General features: G+C 36.9%; 1 protein-coding gene across 2 annotated transcripts in view; it reads left to right on the top strand.

The window, feature by feature from the left end:
- Positions 1–18,284, top strand: part of LOC144962797 (uncharacterized) — a 64,819-nt gene extending 46,535 nt beyond the window's left edge. Inside the window, exons 2-4 of one of the 2 annotated variants that reach the window (XM_078896060.1) lie at positions 940–1,066; positions 2,211–2,511; positions 15,861–17,896. In XM_078896060.1, the coding sequence (XP_078752186.1) occupies positions 2,439–2,511; positions 15,861–17,638 (1,851 nt within the window). In that variant the 5' untranslated portion in view covers positions 940–1,066; positions 2,211–2,438 and the 3' untranslated portion in view covers positions 17,639–17,896. Of the gene's footprint in view, positions 1–939; positions 1,067–2,210; positions 2,512–15,860 lie in introns of both variants that reach the window. The other variant, XM_078896059.1, reaches the window with a different exon arrangement.
- The last annotated feature ends 289 nt before the right edge of the window (positions 18,285–18,573 follow it).

The raw sequence follows: 18,573 nt of genomic DNA, 5'->3' as shown, positions 1-18,573 counted from the left end.
GTGAAATGCGACCCCCTTCTCCAGCTCTTTTAAATCGACCTTCGTTGCCAAAACAATATTATCTTCCTCTGATTCAAAACCTTGCCCCCAAATACAATCCTTCAAATTAGGAAAAATGAAAACACTGGCGCCAGATCAGGAGAATACAGAGAGGGGTCCATCTGTGTGAGTGTAATAGTTCCATCACTATCATTGTGCAGTGGAGCGTTGCCGTGCGTGGTGAAAAATCATACCTTGTTCATGGAGTTCTGGGTCCTTTTTTTTAATTTAAAGACGCAGCTTGTCTTGAATGAACATTTTGTAATAGTTTATATTTTCAGTAGTACTCCCAGGTACATGTTACGATAAAGTAATTCCCTTGTTGTCAAAAAATAGAATGTGCATGGCACTCGATGCATCTAATTACACCAAACTTTTGCCGGGCGTGATTCATCTGACTCCAACGAAACAGCCAACTGCCTTTTTAACTCTGGGTACCATGATCAGACCCAGGTCTCGTCTCCTGTAACTATGCTGTCCATCAAAGGATGACTTTTACTTTTGAAACGCGACGAAAATTTCAAACACAGGCCACCAATCGGTCTTTTTGACTCATGGTTCAGCAAAAGTGGCAGACATTTTGCAAATTCTTTCTTTTTATGAAGTCTATCGATCAAAATTCAGTAAATTGAGATAAAGGGATACTGTTTTTCTTTCAGCTTCTTCAACTGCTTCCTTGATAACGCAATTAATTCATCTCCAAATGCCGTCACTGCTCTCCTATCTCGACTTATCCATAACTGAGGTTCTAAACTTTTCAACATATTAGCTTAGACTGTGTTACTTTAACGCCGGTGGGGGGGGGGGGGGGGGGGGAGGGAGAGAGAGAGAGAGAGAGAGAGAGAGAGAGAGAGAGAGAGAGAGACCATGTGTTTAATCGACATTTATATTTGTTGCCAGATGTATTAGATTGCCAAACTTGAGCAAATAGACGACAGTATCCACAAGTGCAACATTTCACACCAAAGCTACTGTTTTGTAGGCTACGGGCTCCACTGAACAATACTGCATTCATACAGTCACGGAGGTATGTCCAATCCATTGAGATTTGGCTTTTAACATTTCAAGCACATAAAAATTCTTTCATCCCTTGAACCTTTTTGGCATTAAATAGTCAATACTTTTAACAAAAGCACCCGGCAAGTTTAATCAAGATAAAAGGAACATTTTAGCTGAAGTCAATAATACAATTAAGTCATTGCTTTTTTTCTGTGGCCTGGTATTCATGTCTTAACGCTAGGTATTGTTTTCAAAGAAGCTTTGCTCCAGTATTACAAATAGCTCTCGCCAATGGATATTTTGCAGCAATATTTACTCATGCAATCGTCATGAAAATTGTTGGGAGAGATTGCTTTTGTCGTTTGACGAATGGGGACGATATAGGTGGGTGAGGTTTAGATAGTGCTACTGATCGAGGTTTGAGGGGATGTTCATGTTACTATACTATTCAACAATGATTTGAAAACGTCCAATGGACAGTAATTCATCCTCCCCCTCCCCTCCCCCCTCCCCTCCTCTCTCTCTCTCTCTCTCTCTCTCTCACACACACACACACACACACACACTCTCTCTCTCTATCTATTTATCTATCTATTCATCTATCTTCATACTAGCAATGCCATCAATTGTTTTAATAGCTATAATTACCCATAATAAAAAAGGAGATAACGGGGATAAATTAAAAATTAAAATTTACTTCTCAAATTGAAATATCGATTTACTTTCACAAAAAAAGAAACTCGATACAACGGACGGGGCCCAAATATCGACGTTTCATTCATCAAGTTCAACTAGCCCCTATTTCTGTTTTGGGTTACAAAATGGTGAAAAGTTCATAATACGTTTAGTATAAATTTCAACTTTGATTGCTGCATCCTCTGGAAATGTTATCTGCCTAAATTCTTAAATCATGAATTTTAAATATTTTATTCTTCTTTTGGTTTTGATAATGTGGACTGCATATGATGCGTATACTTCCGTACTTAGATAGCCTAGACCACACATACTTGAGACTTTTTGATACTTGCAAGTCATCTTAATCTATATATTTGTGAAGTAACAGGTTTATGGCAACACGACAGCTATGTGGTATGTCAGTTGTAGTGTGATCAATGAGGATTTACTTAGAATAAGGAATAATTATTTCTAATTTACCATCTTTTACTCCTCAGAATATTCCAACACTCAATACCAAAGAAGTCATTTTGTTTCTATGCATGTATTGAGGAAAATGGATATTAAAAGCGGTGAACGTTGTATACGAGTTGCTGCTAAAAGGAATAATATAGTCTAAATTCTCCTGGATCACTCCATGCAACCGTTACCACCAATCGGTGCCATGAACCAGGACCCTGTAGCGTCTTTGGAAGGACGGACAGGCAAGGAGATCGGATGACGGAATGGCTCCCCTCGTCCTCAATGTCACTTGTCCGCCATTCGGTGACTCGACCACCAAGGAAGTGCCCGATTTAGGTGAGTAAGAAAATGAGGCTCCTCTTAACAAGTTACGATATTATGACAGTCAGTTGTTGTTGGTCGTAAACTGAGTAAAGTTGGTGAGTGGTACTGAATAGGTGGCTTCTTTTCCCTTCTTGGATGGTATTCTGTTGTTTTTTTCCCGGAATGAGATATTTTCCCCCCTTAGACATCGGTTAGAATTCTATGCCATAAGGAGGGCAGTGAGGTGTTAGTTTTTGTTTGTTATTTTGTTGTTTTTTGTTGTTTTTGTTGTTTTGTTTTTTTTTGTTTTTTTTTTTTTGGGGGGGGGGGATAGGGGGTGGGTTGTTTTTTTTTTAAAATTATATGAATATATGGATATATATATATATATATATATATATATATATATATATATATATATATATATATATGATATATCTGCATTAGTATACTCATGTATGTGATGAAAAACATCAGTGTTTCCCTTTTCCTGGAATCCCGCGTTCACTTCTATGTAAGACTTGGCATGGGTTGATTGCTGTTTGGATTCACTTATTTTGTTACCTTTGACTGGTCTCGTCTGTGTCGGTTATTTAATGCCTGATAAGAATGTTGAACTTCATTTTCTCACTTTATCATCTTACCGAGTTCTATAACCCACCGCTGCGTTGTGTGGCCTTGAGCAAGTCACCTCACCCTAGCTCAATATGCGGCGCTGCACTGCGGCTGACTCCTGGGTTATTCCAGTCCTCACTTGGAATAGACACTAGAAACAAATTTCCCCTATGTGATGAATAAAGGGAATTTTATTTTATTTTATATTGATTTTTTTTATTTTTTTTATCTTTGAGCAATCATGATAGTAAATTTTGAATGCATGTACAATTTGTAATTATTTTTTAAACATCAAAAAAAAACAACAGAAAATATAATCCACAAATTCATAATAATTCAAATTGGATATGCTGATATTGATTTTGTGTAGGATATCTGACAAAATATCTGAACATTGTTTCTATTCTCGAGATAATAACAAAGTCAATACATCCAGACATAATAAATGCATTCCTTTTGGACGCTAAATAAATATGTAAAATGTGCTACGCTTCTAAACAACTCTGCTTCACTGCCATAGCAAATATTTTAATTGAAAAGCGTACTTTTCAAATTTTAGCACAATGATACGAAATAAAGAAGAAAGGAAAGTATTTTTTGGTTAATAAATGAAACAGAAGCTCTACAATATACAGATTTGAAGTGTTCTGAAACATATGCAGTAATTTCCAAAAGAAATTGATTTTTCGAATGTTACACAGTTTTGTTTTATTTCAAGATCACTCAGTATCAACTAAATTTTGATAAGATAAGATTTTTCCAAAGACTTTTAATATCATTATCATCACATTAATGTTTAAGGCTATGTGTTCTTGTGGTATGACACTGGTTTTCGGATCGGAAGGTCCTGGGTTCGAGCCTCGCTCGGCGCACAGAGTGCTAGGAAAACTATTCTTTACTCACATTCTCTCATCGTACTCAGGTGTAAATATCCCCTAACGGGCGTCTCATTCTATATTTTACGTGTTGCTGTTGGTCAGGGGCCCTTGTAAAGCGTTTTGAGTGCGTTTAGTGGATTTTGCACTATATGAAAACACGTTTTTAAGGCTCATATCTAGGGGGGGGGGGGGGGTTCGGGATAGAAAGTAAAAACCATACGGTAATCCTTGGGATGAAGTAAGGAAATTGTATTTCAATTTCCTTTTTTTTTCCAACAAGCATAGTACATGACTTCATACACAATGGGATTCGGTCCCTTGTTGCGTCAATCTTCATCGCATGAAGCTGCAACTATTTTAGATTGGATTGGATTGGTTCCATCAGCGTCACATCGGATATAGATCTATATATAATTATTCTAGCACGTCAGAAGTTACAAAGAGTCGAAACTATCTTATACGCCCTACAAAACCTAGGACGATACTGATTCATTGGTCCTGACAGGACTGTAATATCATCTTTAACATTAAAATAGAATGTTGTTGTTTTTAGTTGTATGTGTTATATATTTTAGCAACACTATTAGGTCATTGAAGCGTCATTTAAACGGAAGATAATAGAAAAGTAAGAATAAATTGATGAAGATAAGGAACACCTAAGAAAAAAAAAAGAACAGAAAAAGGGGGATATGTTGAACAGAAATCAGAAACAGACACAAAAGATATATTATAGTCCTGAAGCTAGTCTGAAACCAACTTAAAGACCAACCCTGTTACTGCTACAGGATCTCCGCCAAAATGAGCATTTTATACTCGAGACCCTAATGTTGACATAATTAATAGTATATTATAATATTGTGATAGAAAGATGACTTACAAGGTACTGCATTAAAAAATCCATTCTACTGTTTACCTCTCAAAAATGACTTCACTCATGGCCAAGGCCAATAATCAAGTGGTCCAGTTCCAGAACAAGGACACAAAGCTACGTAATAAAGAAAATGATTTATTGGTTGAAGTAATGTGTACATAATATATATGCAAGGCTTTGAACCAATAAAAACGCCATCAGCCTACGTGGGGAGGGTTCAGTGTTTCCCACTTTAAAGAAAACTCCATATAGCGCAAAAGAATGTGTTCATATTTCAAAGTTATGATATACGGTTGTATGATCAAAGATGTCGTAACATTGAAAGACAAGAGATGACATTTGTCCCTATCCGTTTTCAGTGTAATTTCTGCACAGTATATTTAAATATTTTCAAAAGGGCATCTGGTATTTTATTGCTTTAACGTGGAAACATGCATTAATCAAATCAAGATTTGATTGGTTATATTCACTGTTTTCAAAAGTCAAATGTTATTTCAGCATAATATACCGTTCTAAACTAGTATGTCGTCACTTAAAGACGTTCTTTTATTTTCCTCACACATTGATTCCTTCATGTATTCCTAGTTATATATATATCGTTAAATCTTTCATCCGCCAAACATCCTTCACATGTTTATTTTGATTATTTCAAAGGTAATTACAACTCTTGTAGAGAAGACCTAAATGCCGTGAATTGGGATACTCTTGAAGGCTACGGTGTGAATGAAGCGTGGTTGTTTTTTAAAAACAAACTAAAATGTATAGAATCTAAACACATTCCATTAAGATGTAACTAAAAATTTAGTTCTAATAAACCATTGTGGTTGACAAAAAACGTTAAACGTACAATTAATAAGAAACATAAATTGTATAAGAAATTCAAAAAGTATCCTACAACAGATAATTTTCATAATTATGTCAAGGTTAGAAATAATACCAAATACACGATTCAAAATGCTGTGAAAACGTATGAATGTATATTGGCACACGAATGTAAGAGTAGTCCGAAAGGCTTTTGGAGATACGTAAACAGAAAGTTGAAAAGAAAACCAGGTGTTAGTGTTTTACTGAAAGATGATGGTACCAAGGTTACTTCGGATATAGATATAGCTAATGTTTTAAATAATTATTTTTCATCTGTGTTTGTTCAAGAAGACACTACAAATATACCAACGTTCAATGTTACAAATCAATTAAACGTCCCCGATTTTTATATTACACAAGAAGACATACTTGCAAAATTGTTGAATTTAGACGTGACTAAAAGCATGGGACCCGATTCCCTTCATCCCCGTTTACTGAAAGAAGTGGCCTTTGAAATATCACAGCCGCTATCAACAATATATAATAAGTCTCTTGAATCTGGTACCTTACCCATTGAATGGAAACAAGCCAATGTTACTGCCATTCATAAAAAGGGAAGCAAACTAGATGCTGCAAACTATAGACCCATCAGCTTAACATGCATACTCTGTAAGGTTATGGAGTCTATCTTGAAAGACCGAATAATGGACTTTCTTGAAAGTCATACGATGCTAAACGATAACCAGCATGGTTTTAGATCAAAGAGATCATGCATTACTCAACTTTTACAGGTGATGGAGGATTTTACCAAGTTAATTGATCGTGATCAATGCATTGATGTTGTTTATCTTGATTTCCGCAAGGCTTTTGATTCTGTACCTCATAAGAGATTATTCATTAAACTAAAAACATATGGATTTAAAGGGAATATCTTTAACTGGATTAAAGACTTTCTTAATAATCGAATACAAAGGGTCATTGTCAATGGTGTGGGGTCGAATTTTAAGAATGTAATTAGCGGTGTACCCCAAGGAAGCGTATTGGGACCACTTTTATTTCTTTTATATATAAATGATTTACCATGTGGCATAAATTCAGCCTGCAAACTGTTTGCAGACGATACAAAGATCTATAGTACCACTGAACATCATAACATTCTACAAAATGATATATTTTCACTTTTCAAATGGTCTACAACATGGCATTTGGATTTTAATGTTTCGAAATGTAAAGTATTACATATAGGAAAAAATAATCCATGTCATAATTATTTTACGATACTTCTATGTCAAATCTACTTTCCGTTGTGCCTTATGAAAAGGATGTGGGAGTTACTTTTGATCCACATTTGAATTTTGATTTACATATTGATAATTGTGTAAGCCGTGCAAACAGAATGATGGGAATAATATATAGAACCTTTATAAGTCTTGATAAAACCACATGTTTATATTTGTATAAATCGCTCGTTCGACCAATTCTAGAATACGGAAATTGCATCTGGAGCCCATTATATAAAAGACAATCTATTAGTATTGAAAGTGTACAGAGGAGAGCTACCAAAAAAATTTATACAATACAGTATTTATCTTATAAGGAAAGGTTAGAATTTCTTGACTTACCCAGTTTGAAATATAGAAGAATTCGTGGGGATTTAATTCAGGTTTATAGATTGGTACATGGTCTGGATAGGATAGACTTTTCTGATTTTTTTTTTTCATATTCTAATATTACTTTTACTAGAGGGGACAAGTTTAAGATTTTTGTCTCTAGATGCAAAACAAACATAAGACAAAACTGGTTCGGTATTCGTATTGTTCAGAACAGTTTGAAATTTGAAACAAAGAATGCAAAATCTATGGATTATTTCAAGGTGTTAGTAGACAGGGAATTATATGATGGGAGATTTATATATGACGAATAATACTTGTTTGCTCTGCTGTTGACATGGCTTCAATCTTGTATGTATATATTATGCATTATTATATTATTATGGTTATCTTCTATACGCGCGCGTGTGTGTGTGTGTGTGTGTGTGTGTGTGTGGTTGTGTGTGCGCTTTGCATGTCACGGTTAAAGATATATGTTTGTACACCACATGAGTACATTTAAGTTGAAATACTATCTTTACCACGTGTATCGTTATTGTAATATTTAATCAATAGATTTATGGCATTACTAATTAATATTAAGGGCATTCAAAGGATCTTATCCTATTTTGCCCTATACCACATGTTATGTTATGTTAGTTGAAAAAAAAACAATGCAATGACGTAATCAAAAGAAAACTATTGATCGCTCTAGCTCTCAGGCCGATTAACTTTAATTGCATTTCTCCAAGAATCTATTGCATGGTTTTTGTTGCATGTTGAAACCCTTCATCCTTTTCCGTCACACAAACAATAACAAGTCACACAATTAATCGCAATTGTCAACGAAACTGAGGGGCATGATGAACAATTCCTTCACGCAATGCATTAAAGCTTCGATAACTTGCTTGCGTGATATCAACACGTCGCGTTATCGCCCAGTGGCGTGCAAAACATCTGTATTGTAATACATTTAGCAAATTATTCCCTGTTTTTTTTTTTCTTTCAATCATTGTGTTGTTCACTCGTTCTTCGCTTTACTAAAGAAAATAGTTGCGAAATAGTCGTTCAATAAAAAGATAGTGAAAGAGAAAGTTTGGAGGTGAAAATAATATACCCTGTAAATCATTTACTGATAATTCAATAAAATTTAATTACACAATTGCGGGAGAGTCACTCTCGGGCCTTCTTGTTAATTTGAGATTTTGAAAGACAAGTACAATTTGAAACAAAAACCTGTAGTAAATTATACTGGGACATGAAAACATAATAAATGCAGTTTGATTGCCCGGTACTATGATTACTCATTTGGTCATCAGAGCATTTCTTTGTTGATATTAGATTACCACAATACAACCTGGCCATTCTGTCATCAGATAATCTGACAAAAGCAACTATTCTTCTTCTTCCTTTAAACTGCAAGCCACATCTGACGTAGAAATAACATTAAGGGTTTAACAATATTCGATAAACACATTTTCATTTTCATTCATCTAATTTTATTCTATCAGCTCTTTGGAGCGTTCACGTCATATTTTCCTACTGCACTTTGTGAAAATTTATTCTGGGATCGAATTGCAGTTGTAAAATAACAATTGTGCATGCTCTCCTGGCCATTATCGGATATAGGTTTGATCTTGGATGATGGAATCTCAAGTCATGTCCCTTCGTAACTGCCAGAGTTGGAGGAGACTTTTATCTGTCCTTTGGTAGATCCAGAAGGTCATGCACTAGAATTTAAAAAAAAAGAAATGTTACTTTAGCTTGTTTCTTTCTTTCTTCAAATGTTGGCCAGTAGAAATGTTAGCATGTCTTGTTTTTAGGTTGCCTGACGCTGATCAAAGTCTCCTACGTTGTGGGGTTTCAATTTTTTTTATGTTCGATGTTGTTGCTGGGTCCCAAACTATGCAAGCGTATTCCAATATTGGTAGGATAAATGCAATGAAGCAGCATGCTTTGATTTATTATGGGCATGTTGGGAGGTTTCTGTTCAAGAAAGCATTTATTTTAATGGCCTTGTTTGTTACTTTAGATGTATGGTCATTCCATGGTAGAGATCAATGTATAGTAGCCCCAAGATAATTTTGTTGATTAAACAACATTGAGTTCTTTGTTGTGCATTCTGTAAGTTGTATCTAATAGTGTCCGCTTGTCGGTGTGATACCCAAGACTTCACATTTACTGGGGTTGAAGTCCACCAAGCACGTATTTTCTTATTCTTTTAGTGAATCCAATTGTTTTGCATGACGCCCGATCTTCAACGTGCCTATTTATCTGGTAAACGTAGCAATAATAATAAAGCAAAATAGTCCAAAAATAAAGATTGTTCCTTGTCCTCTGAATCTGAATGGTGCTTAGTAACAAATACATACAATCATATTGTGAATTAGAATAGAAAATCAAGAAGGAAAAAGGATTGGAGGAAACAAAATAGGAATAATAAAGATAATGCAGAGGAAGAGGAGTAGGTGGAGACGGTGATGGTGGTGGTAGTTGTGTGGAGATAGAGAGGAGGAGGAGGAGGAGGAGGAGGAGGAGGAGGAGGAGGAGGATGAGGAGGGGGAGGAGGGGAATAGGTGGAGCATGAAGAGGAGGAGGAACGGAGGAGGAGGAGGAGGAGAGACGAGATGGCGATACGACAGAAGAGGAAGACGATGAGAAGGAAGAAGTAGATGAAGAGAGGAGGAGCATGAGGGGTATTAAAAGTAGGAAGAGGAGTAAATGAAAAAGAGAATGAGGATAAGAAAAAATAAGGGTCTTGGAAGCTTCTAAGCGAATTATAATCTGCCCTAGCATTCACAGTGTACAACTATTTTACTGTCCCAGGAGAAAACGGGTTGAAGAGACAGGATTTTGTCTGTCTCACCAAAAAAAAAGTGCTCCACCGTAAGATTGAATTATGTTATTCCCTAGTGGAATGTACCTGTCTTTTTGATAAATGACAAGATTCAAGTCTAGCACATTATTGACATAGTGTTGATTGTGTGCTTGGTCGTGCACTGACATAAAGGCATTTTTACATTCTGGCCGGAAAACTTATATTTTATATTTATATTGATGAAAATGATCCCCAGCTTGCAAAAAAACGCCTCAGATCACAAGCATTTAAGAAATCTCCGATTAAAGAATGAGCTTTTATAGAGCGCGATATCCACTAATTTTGCTCAAAGGGCTTTACAAGGGGTCCCTGACCAACAGCAACACGTAACATGTAGAACGAGACATGACGCCTGTTAGGCGATATTACAATTTTTTTCTGACAGAGACAAAGCTGTTAACGGCATGTTACTCATTTTTTTATACCGGAGGATGATGAGAGAATGTGAGTAAAGAGCCTTTTCCAAGGACTCACCTATGCGCGAGGGTTAAAGAGCATTTGACGGGTTAAAATTCATATCAATCAACTTACATATAAACACAAGTTTTCTGGCCAACATGAAAGGTTTATTTAGTCAATGTATATCTCTCATCTATCTGTCTATCTGTCGTCGATCCATTTATATTTTTTTCTCTCGATATATCTCTCTATCTATTCAGCTAACGATCAGACTATCTACCTTTCTATGTATCTATCTTGATGCATGCTAATCTCAATAATCTGTTACTATATATATATATATATATATATATATATATATATATATATACATATGTGTGTGTGTGTGTGTGTGTGTGTGTGTCTATCAATCTGCCTATGTGATATCTTTATATTAATATCTATTTACCTACCCATTTAGGATCAAACTATTTACCTCAATTGTCCATGCATATATCCATTTATTTATTCATATATCCAGCAATTTTGGGGTTCCATCTCTTCCTATTCTTCTTGCTCTTTTTTCTCCAACTCGCCCCTCTCCCTTTTAGAATAGTCTGACATACTCTACAGCTGCCCTAATATCCGTGTATAACTGCCAAAACTCATTTGTACGTTTGACCTTACTACTCTTGTGTGCGTTTTCCCCTAACACTATATTGTGCAGAGGGCTGGAGGTCCCCGAATTCGTGGTTTTCCCAAAAGTGCTCTTGTCCTCTTCAGGCTCATGCATTATTAATCGAATAGCCAAGTATTTTTCGGGAAATTGACTTCCTTTCTAGTGGTATCGATGTTACTAGTTATGGGAAGAATGATAACAATGCAATAATTATGTTGACAGAGACAGAAAAGTATTGAAGGAAAACCGGAGAGTTTGGACCGTGCAAAGATCCACACAACTGAGATTATGCACGTGACCATTCCTACAAAAATCAACAACGCCCACCGATAATTTCCGGTCTGACTTGATTGAGTTGGAGGAGATGAAACTCATGCGCCGAAGTCATTTGGGATTAGTTGTTGTTATATTTGCCGAGTAGATACCGACATCTGTCTTTCCAATCATAAAATCCATTGATATCCTGGCATTACTTGGTACCTTGGGGAAGTCACAAATTTGAGCATCACGCATTGCGCGATGTAAGTGAATTAGTTGTCTTGTGGCAGATTTTAAAGTCTGTTGCTCAAATTATTCCAATATCTAAATAATAATAGTTCGTGAAAATATTTTCGACACATCTTAAAGACAATATCATATATATTTATCATGTCTAACTCAAAATGAAATCACTAACGGTGAATATTCTTATGAGTTTTAAATTGCTATCATTTGGGGGGAAATAATAACAATCACGTTTTATTGATGTTATATTGATGTCTTAAGCCATTAAAGTTATTCAAAAGTCATGCATGTCTAATTCAAAATTGGTATTATCATAATAAGTGAATAGAATTGGCAGTAACTTCTATGCGTTTATTTACAGGTCTGTAAATTTATGATACATCAATTGAATTGGCAGTAAGCACTTATTAACAGTTCTGTACGCAGTCGTTCAGAGCCATTAGAGAACCATGGAGGCGGAGTTTATCCCGGTTTATATTACGTAAAATGAACATTAGTAATTGCTTTCTACCCTTTTAATTGGACAATGATCTATCGCAAAGTACTTTCCGTCAGATCAAACAGACCCAGCGACCCAATCTTTGATGAGTGCACAGGGAAGAGGGGGAGGGGGTCATATTTAAAAAATCTCGACTTAACCCGAGATCGATCTTGGTCCCTTTGCGTGTGAAGCGAGTGCTCTACCAATTGAGCTATCGGGACCGCCATCTTTCTGTAAACTCAAGATAAATCAATGGTATTGGTAGCAACCTCTATGCACTTACTTCAGAGGTCTGTACACTAATCATAAATAAAAAGAATGGCAGTAACCTTTATGTATTCATTTAAAAGTCTGTAAACTCATCAAAGATCAATAGAATTTGTAGTAACGTCCGTGCGGATATGTGTTCTAGTGTTATGTCACTCGTTTCGGATCGGAAGGTCCTTGGTTCGAGCCTCGCTCGGCGGATAGTTGTGTTCTCATGTGCAAAATGAGTACTTGACCGTTAACAGCGATGTCCCTGTCGGAAAAAAAATTGTAATATCGCGGAAAAGCTTTCAACCCAGCACAGCAATCCATCACAACAAGAAGAAAAATGCTCATAAGAAGTGTCCAGTTAAGCATGATCACTTATATAGCGCAATATCCACTAAACGTGCTCAAATCGCTTAACACGGCGTCCCAAGCCAACAGAATCACTTAAATTTAGGACAAGACATGACGCCTGTTAGGCGATGTTACAGTTTTTTTTTCCGACAGAGACATCACTGTTAACGACCAGGTATTGAGCCTGAGTAAGGTGAGAGAATGTGAGTAAAGATTCTGTTCCAAGGACTCAACCTTGCGCCGCTCGGATCACGATTCGACACTTGGACCTTTCGGTCCGAAGTCGAATGTCATATCACAAGACCATATAGCGCACATAATATTCTAATGCTAAGAACGTAGGTTCTGACGTTGAAAACTTGTATCTCATCATTTCCTCTATCGCCCATCTTTTTCGACCTTTCGCCCTCTCAGGGGAAAACATTTACGAAATTTAATTAAAACATAACATACGCATTATTGCTTAATATTTACAAATCCGAAGAGATGAAAATCACACAGTATAATCATGAACTGTCAAATTCACACTTTTTCATAAATGGGTTATCAAAAGGCAGAATGTACAACAAAAATGTCTTTGGATAGCCAACGACAAATGCACACTTTTCATAATTTTGTTTATCAAAAGGCAAAATGGACAATAAAGGTGTCTTAGGAGAGCGAACGCCAAATTCGCACATTTTCAGATTATTAAATAAAATAAATAAAATAAATAAATAAAAGCCACGCTGCCCCTTGATGACCAAAGTGGACAACGAACGTGATACTAAAGAGTAATTGTCAAATTCATTCATATTGTCACAAGTTTTCACATTTTTAATTATGAAAAGACAAAATGGACAGTAAAAGTGCTTTTAATGAACCCATGTCAAATTCACAACATTTCATATTTTTAGCTATGGATGGATAAAATGGTCAATGAAAGTGCTTTGAAAAGCCAGTGATAGCTCAGTCAGCTGTGCGACCTCTCGCTGCCCTCTCTCTCCCGGCCAGGCGGAGGGTGTCGTGTCAATTGGATCCTGAGTTTGGTACTGGCCCCGTGACTTTTTATTCTCTGTTCTCATCTGGCATTTCTCCATACCCAATTTTTCTCTAGCAGTGGAATGAGCTGTAAGCGATCCAATATTCTGATATTCTGTGTTCCTAACGGTATCAATTATATTCTTGGTGGGAAAGCATAATTCAATTTCAAGCAAAGGATGATATCTGGCATGTGTCCTGGGTCACCCGCCATGTTTGTATATGATTCCCCAAGCACCAACAATACGACACGTATATTTATTAAATAGGCGCAATCATTCATATAATAACGCAGAGGCAGAAAAACAAGCTAATTTCAGCTTGAGGTCCTTGGGGGAATGCTCTCTTTAACACGCTAAATATAAATTGATCAGGGCGTAGCCTTCATTAACTTATAGCCTGACACTGACCGAAAAAATTACGTCAAAATATAAGTGACGATCAACAAAAGAAAGCCAATCGTGAGTTGTATCCAATAGATAGAATGCGCTTGGCCAAGGAGTTCACAACATTGCCATCCGGAAGTATAACGGACCAACACACAAAACTCTGTGTAACCATGAACTTATATAGTCTGGTTAATACAGTCAAGTGAGAACAACTCACAAACGCGGATGGCAAAAACAATAACAAAGGCCTGAGTGACGTCATCTGCATACTATCTATAGTTCAACCAATAGAATCATTTAGTTTATTGAGCACTACTAACGATATACTCACGAGGCGGTGCACTAATCTAAAATGATGTCACAATAAAAGTCTTCTTGCCAGGCTACTGTATATAAAACGAAATTGACGTCACTCAGCTCTTTGTTATTGTTTTTAGCCAGCCATTTTTATGAGTAGTTCTCACTGAATTGTATCATTCAGACTATAGATAGTATGCAGATGACGTCACTCAGGTCTTTGTTATTGTTTTTTGACTCCGCGTTTATGAGTAATGCTCACTGAACTGTATTAACCCGACTATAAACGTTCATGGATACACACTGTTTTGTGTGTTGGTCCGTTAGACTTCCGGATGGCAATGTTATGAGCTTCTTAGCCAAGCGCATACTATCTATAAACGTTTAAGGTTGCACATTGTTTTGTGTGTTGGTACGTTATATCCGCTGGCGGATATTGTGAGATGTTTTGAAAAAAATTAATGCACCAATAAGTCTACGATCATAGCCGATGACTCAGCAAAGTTGAGCTTTTGAGCTTTTATATAGCGCAATATCCAATAAATGTGCTCAAAGCGCTTTACAAGGGGTCCTTGGTCAACAGCAATATTTAACATGTTGGACGGGACATGACATCTGTTAGGTGATATTACACTTTTTCGGACAAAGACAACGCTGTTAACGGCCTGGTACTCATTTTACACATGAGAATGTGAATTTTGAACCTTTTCCAAGGACTCAACTATGCGCCGAGCGAGGCTCGAACCCAGGACCTTCCGATCCGAAAGCGAATGTCATACCACTAGACCACATAGTGCAAATAATGTATGTAATGTGATGTAGTTATGCAAGATGGTAGTCAGGCACGCACCGTGGAATTCTTTGAAAGTATTCAACAGTGTCCTTACATAACACATGTATTTTATTTTTTGCCCGACATCTTTCTAAATATTGATCTATTACAGTTACCATCATCTTGTTAAAATCTCTCAATTTTGAGATTTCAAAGAGACTTCTCTGGCAAAACACTTATTTTCACTTCTTAGAAGTCTCGGGCTTAAGACTTGTTGGCAAACTGACTTAAAGTTTCCTCGTTAAAATTTAAACTAGATTCATGTCAGTGCAGTGATAAAAAATCAAAGGCCTGGGGTTTGATTCCAATCCGAGGAAGATTGGTCATTTAAAGTAACTTTTCTTTAAATTTTCTTTCGTAATAAGTTAGTACACATGATATGTTTCCCGTTAAAGTTAACTCGAAATTAATTAAATAAAATAAGTAAGGGTGATGGGCGGAAATTATTTTAAGGCATATAGATTATATCTCTTTTACCACAAAATGTTATTCGTGCATTTTACACACTGCCTATTCAAGTTAACAAATTCACTTTTCTTTATTTTTTTTTTCTCCAACCAGGCAAAGATGACCTGAATGCGTTGCTATACATTGTCGTGACCCTATTGTTCTACTCAATGGGGATCATCATCGGCATCATAACCTACCTCAAGCGAGAACAAGCCGACATGGCGGAGGACCAAGTGTTTGATCTCTACCTCTCCTTCAAGCAAGAACCATTCAACATGCATAAGAGGGAAAGGGTTCAACAGATGGCTGTCTATCTCAAGCAAATCGAGGAGGCGAAGCTCGCAAGAGAAAAGATTGAAGCTTGGAGCGCTGAACAGACTCAAAAACCCCGGAAGTCTGATGCAGAACATAGTCAAACTGTTCCTGCTTACGGCGCGTCGCTAAGTTTTCCTGGCGCTTCAAATGTGGCAGCCAATGCGGACAAAGGTCACGGGGCTGGTGCCTCCGCTCTTCTGTGTTCACTTACTTTAGGAGTATGTGAGCCTCTTATTACTCCAGAGGGAACGATTACAAAAGCAACGGCTGCAGCTGCTGTACATAATAGTAATCTATCAAATTTGTTTCCACCTGGTTCGAAAGGAAAGAGTTGGAGATCAAGACATAGTGTTCCTTCCATAAAGCACCCGGGTGTGACGGCAAAAGGCATTATGAGACATACACAAAGAAGTTGTCACGAAAAACGTTCCGGTTTTATGTTGCCGTCTCTTAAAAAGGATCACAACCCAAACATTGAGCTATCAGACTTAAAGCGCTTTAGATTTGAACGAGATCTATCTGCATGTCAAGATGATAGTAATGACGATTTTATGAGCGATGATGACCTTGATCTTGAACTTTTTAAAAGCAACGAAACGAATAAGCCATTTCCACTGCCGTCCCTTCGAGACAACGAAAACGTTCCGGCATTTAAGCGGGCTGCCTATGCTTCTGAAAAGCGAAAAAATAAGACAATATTGCCAGAACAAATGAGCTTTGATAAAGACTCTGATTACCCAAATGAAGATTCGTCTATTGCGTCCAACACAGAAGGGAATGATTCTCGTGATTTGGATAGTGTTGAAAATGAGCCATGTTCTGTTATCGTCACGCGTGTGTCAACTAATAGTGATCTTTCTGTGCACACCAGCGCCATGACATGTGACAACAAATCCAAAGAAAGTATAAATATAGATAGTATAAATGAACCGACAGTAACTTTAGATTTGCCATTAGAAAAAGAACTAATAAAGAAGAAGCATTCGTTATGTGAACCCTTAACGTTAGACAAAACGCTTCTTCGACCATTTTCTGATTCTTCTGCTGAGTCCCCGACAAAGTCCAAATTTGTGACCAATTCTTTGACTAACATTCCAAGGGACACAACTCGTGCTGATGAATTGTCAGCAAATCGAAATTTGATATCGCCTCGCTTTGATTCATGGCGAAAGGGAGGAGCCAAAACTGTTGACATTCCTGATTCCAGAATTTTACAGTCGCGAAGCAAAACAGATAAGCTACCACAAGGACGAAATCGTAGAGGAGCCCTTCTTTTCACACAAAAATCACTTCATCATATTGAAAATGAAGAACCCAAGCCAGGAATTGCGAAAAGAGTGTTGGGCTACCAAGAAAGCACTGATTCACATAGCAGTAGAAACACCGATTCCACGGACATGTGTGATTCTCCACTGCTGCCTCAAGCGTTTGACAGAGGTCAAGGTCAAATTAGTGACGATATTGCCAGGAAACCGTTATCTCCTAAGCCTGCTGCCACAAGGCGCCAAGAGAGGAGAATACCCAGATTGGTGCGGTCAAAAACTGTCGATTCTAGCAAGAGTCCACCTCTTTAACTATAATGAAAACTGCTTAAAAGGAACAACGGTTTTCTCTCAGAAATATCACAATGAAATAATATATCATACTTCATTTTTGTTAGCCGAGGATCATTTTAATAAAATGGCGGTTCTTATCAAGCAGCATTCCATTTTATTTTATAATTATAATCTGGTACAGATTTTCATTTCGTCCCTGGATTTTGTTTCCAGTTATCCAGTTACAAATTAAAACTGTATGGACATAATTAACATTATTTATATATCACTTCCAACATAATATTACGTTTTTTGGTAGAATGCTGTTTTCTTCTCTTAAAACATAATTTGAAATATTAATCACCATATCAAAATAAATATTGTAAATCGGCATTCTTCTAGAGCACGACCTGACAGTGAAGTTGGCATTTATGAGAATAGAAAGACTTAAGGTAAGCATTTGAGATAATTCACCCAAGCTTGACTGTTTTACTGTATTTAAGAATCAACTCATAATATTCATGCAAATTTTTCTTTTTGGATGAGTGGGGGCACGATCATCATATATCTATTTAGGATGATTTTATGGAGTTACTCTGAGTTCGAGAGGAAAGGTTCATGCTCTCTCTCTCTCTCTCTCTCTCTCTCTCTCTCTCTCTCTCTCTCTCTCTCTCTCTCTCTCTCTCTCTCTCTCTCTCTCTCTCTCTCTCTCTCTCTCTCTCTCTCTCGCTCATCGATGACTGTTGTCCTCTTGTATGTGGGTTCATATGTGGGCAACATCTTACGACACATGAGAAAGAGTCAGGAACAGATGGCTATACTTCTACGTGATATATGATTTCTTTATTTTTAAAATTTTAACTTGGCGTGAAGAATGTTATTGTTTAAAAATATCTAATAACAGCTATCCCCTTATGTGAAATGTTTCTGTTAGAGTTCAGATAGCTACTTGTTATGATATTGAGGAACAGACG

This window comes from Berghia stephanieae, chromosome 1 (assembly GCF_034508935.2).
Source record: "Berghia stephanieae isolate SIO BIC M18660-M18661 chromosome 1, UCSD_Bste_1.3, whole genome shotgun sequence".
NCBI lineage: Eukaryota > Metazoa > Mollusca > Gastropoda > Nudibranchia > Aeolidiidae > Berghia > Berghia stephanieae.
This window is presented reverse-complemented; position numbering and strand designations above follow the sequence as displayed.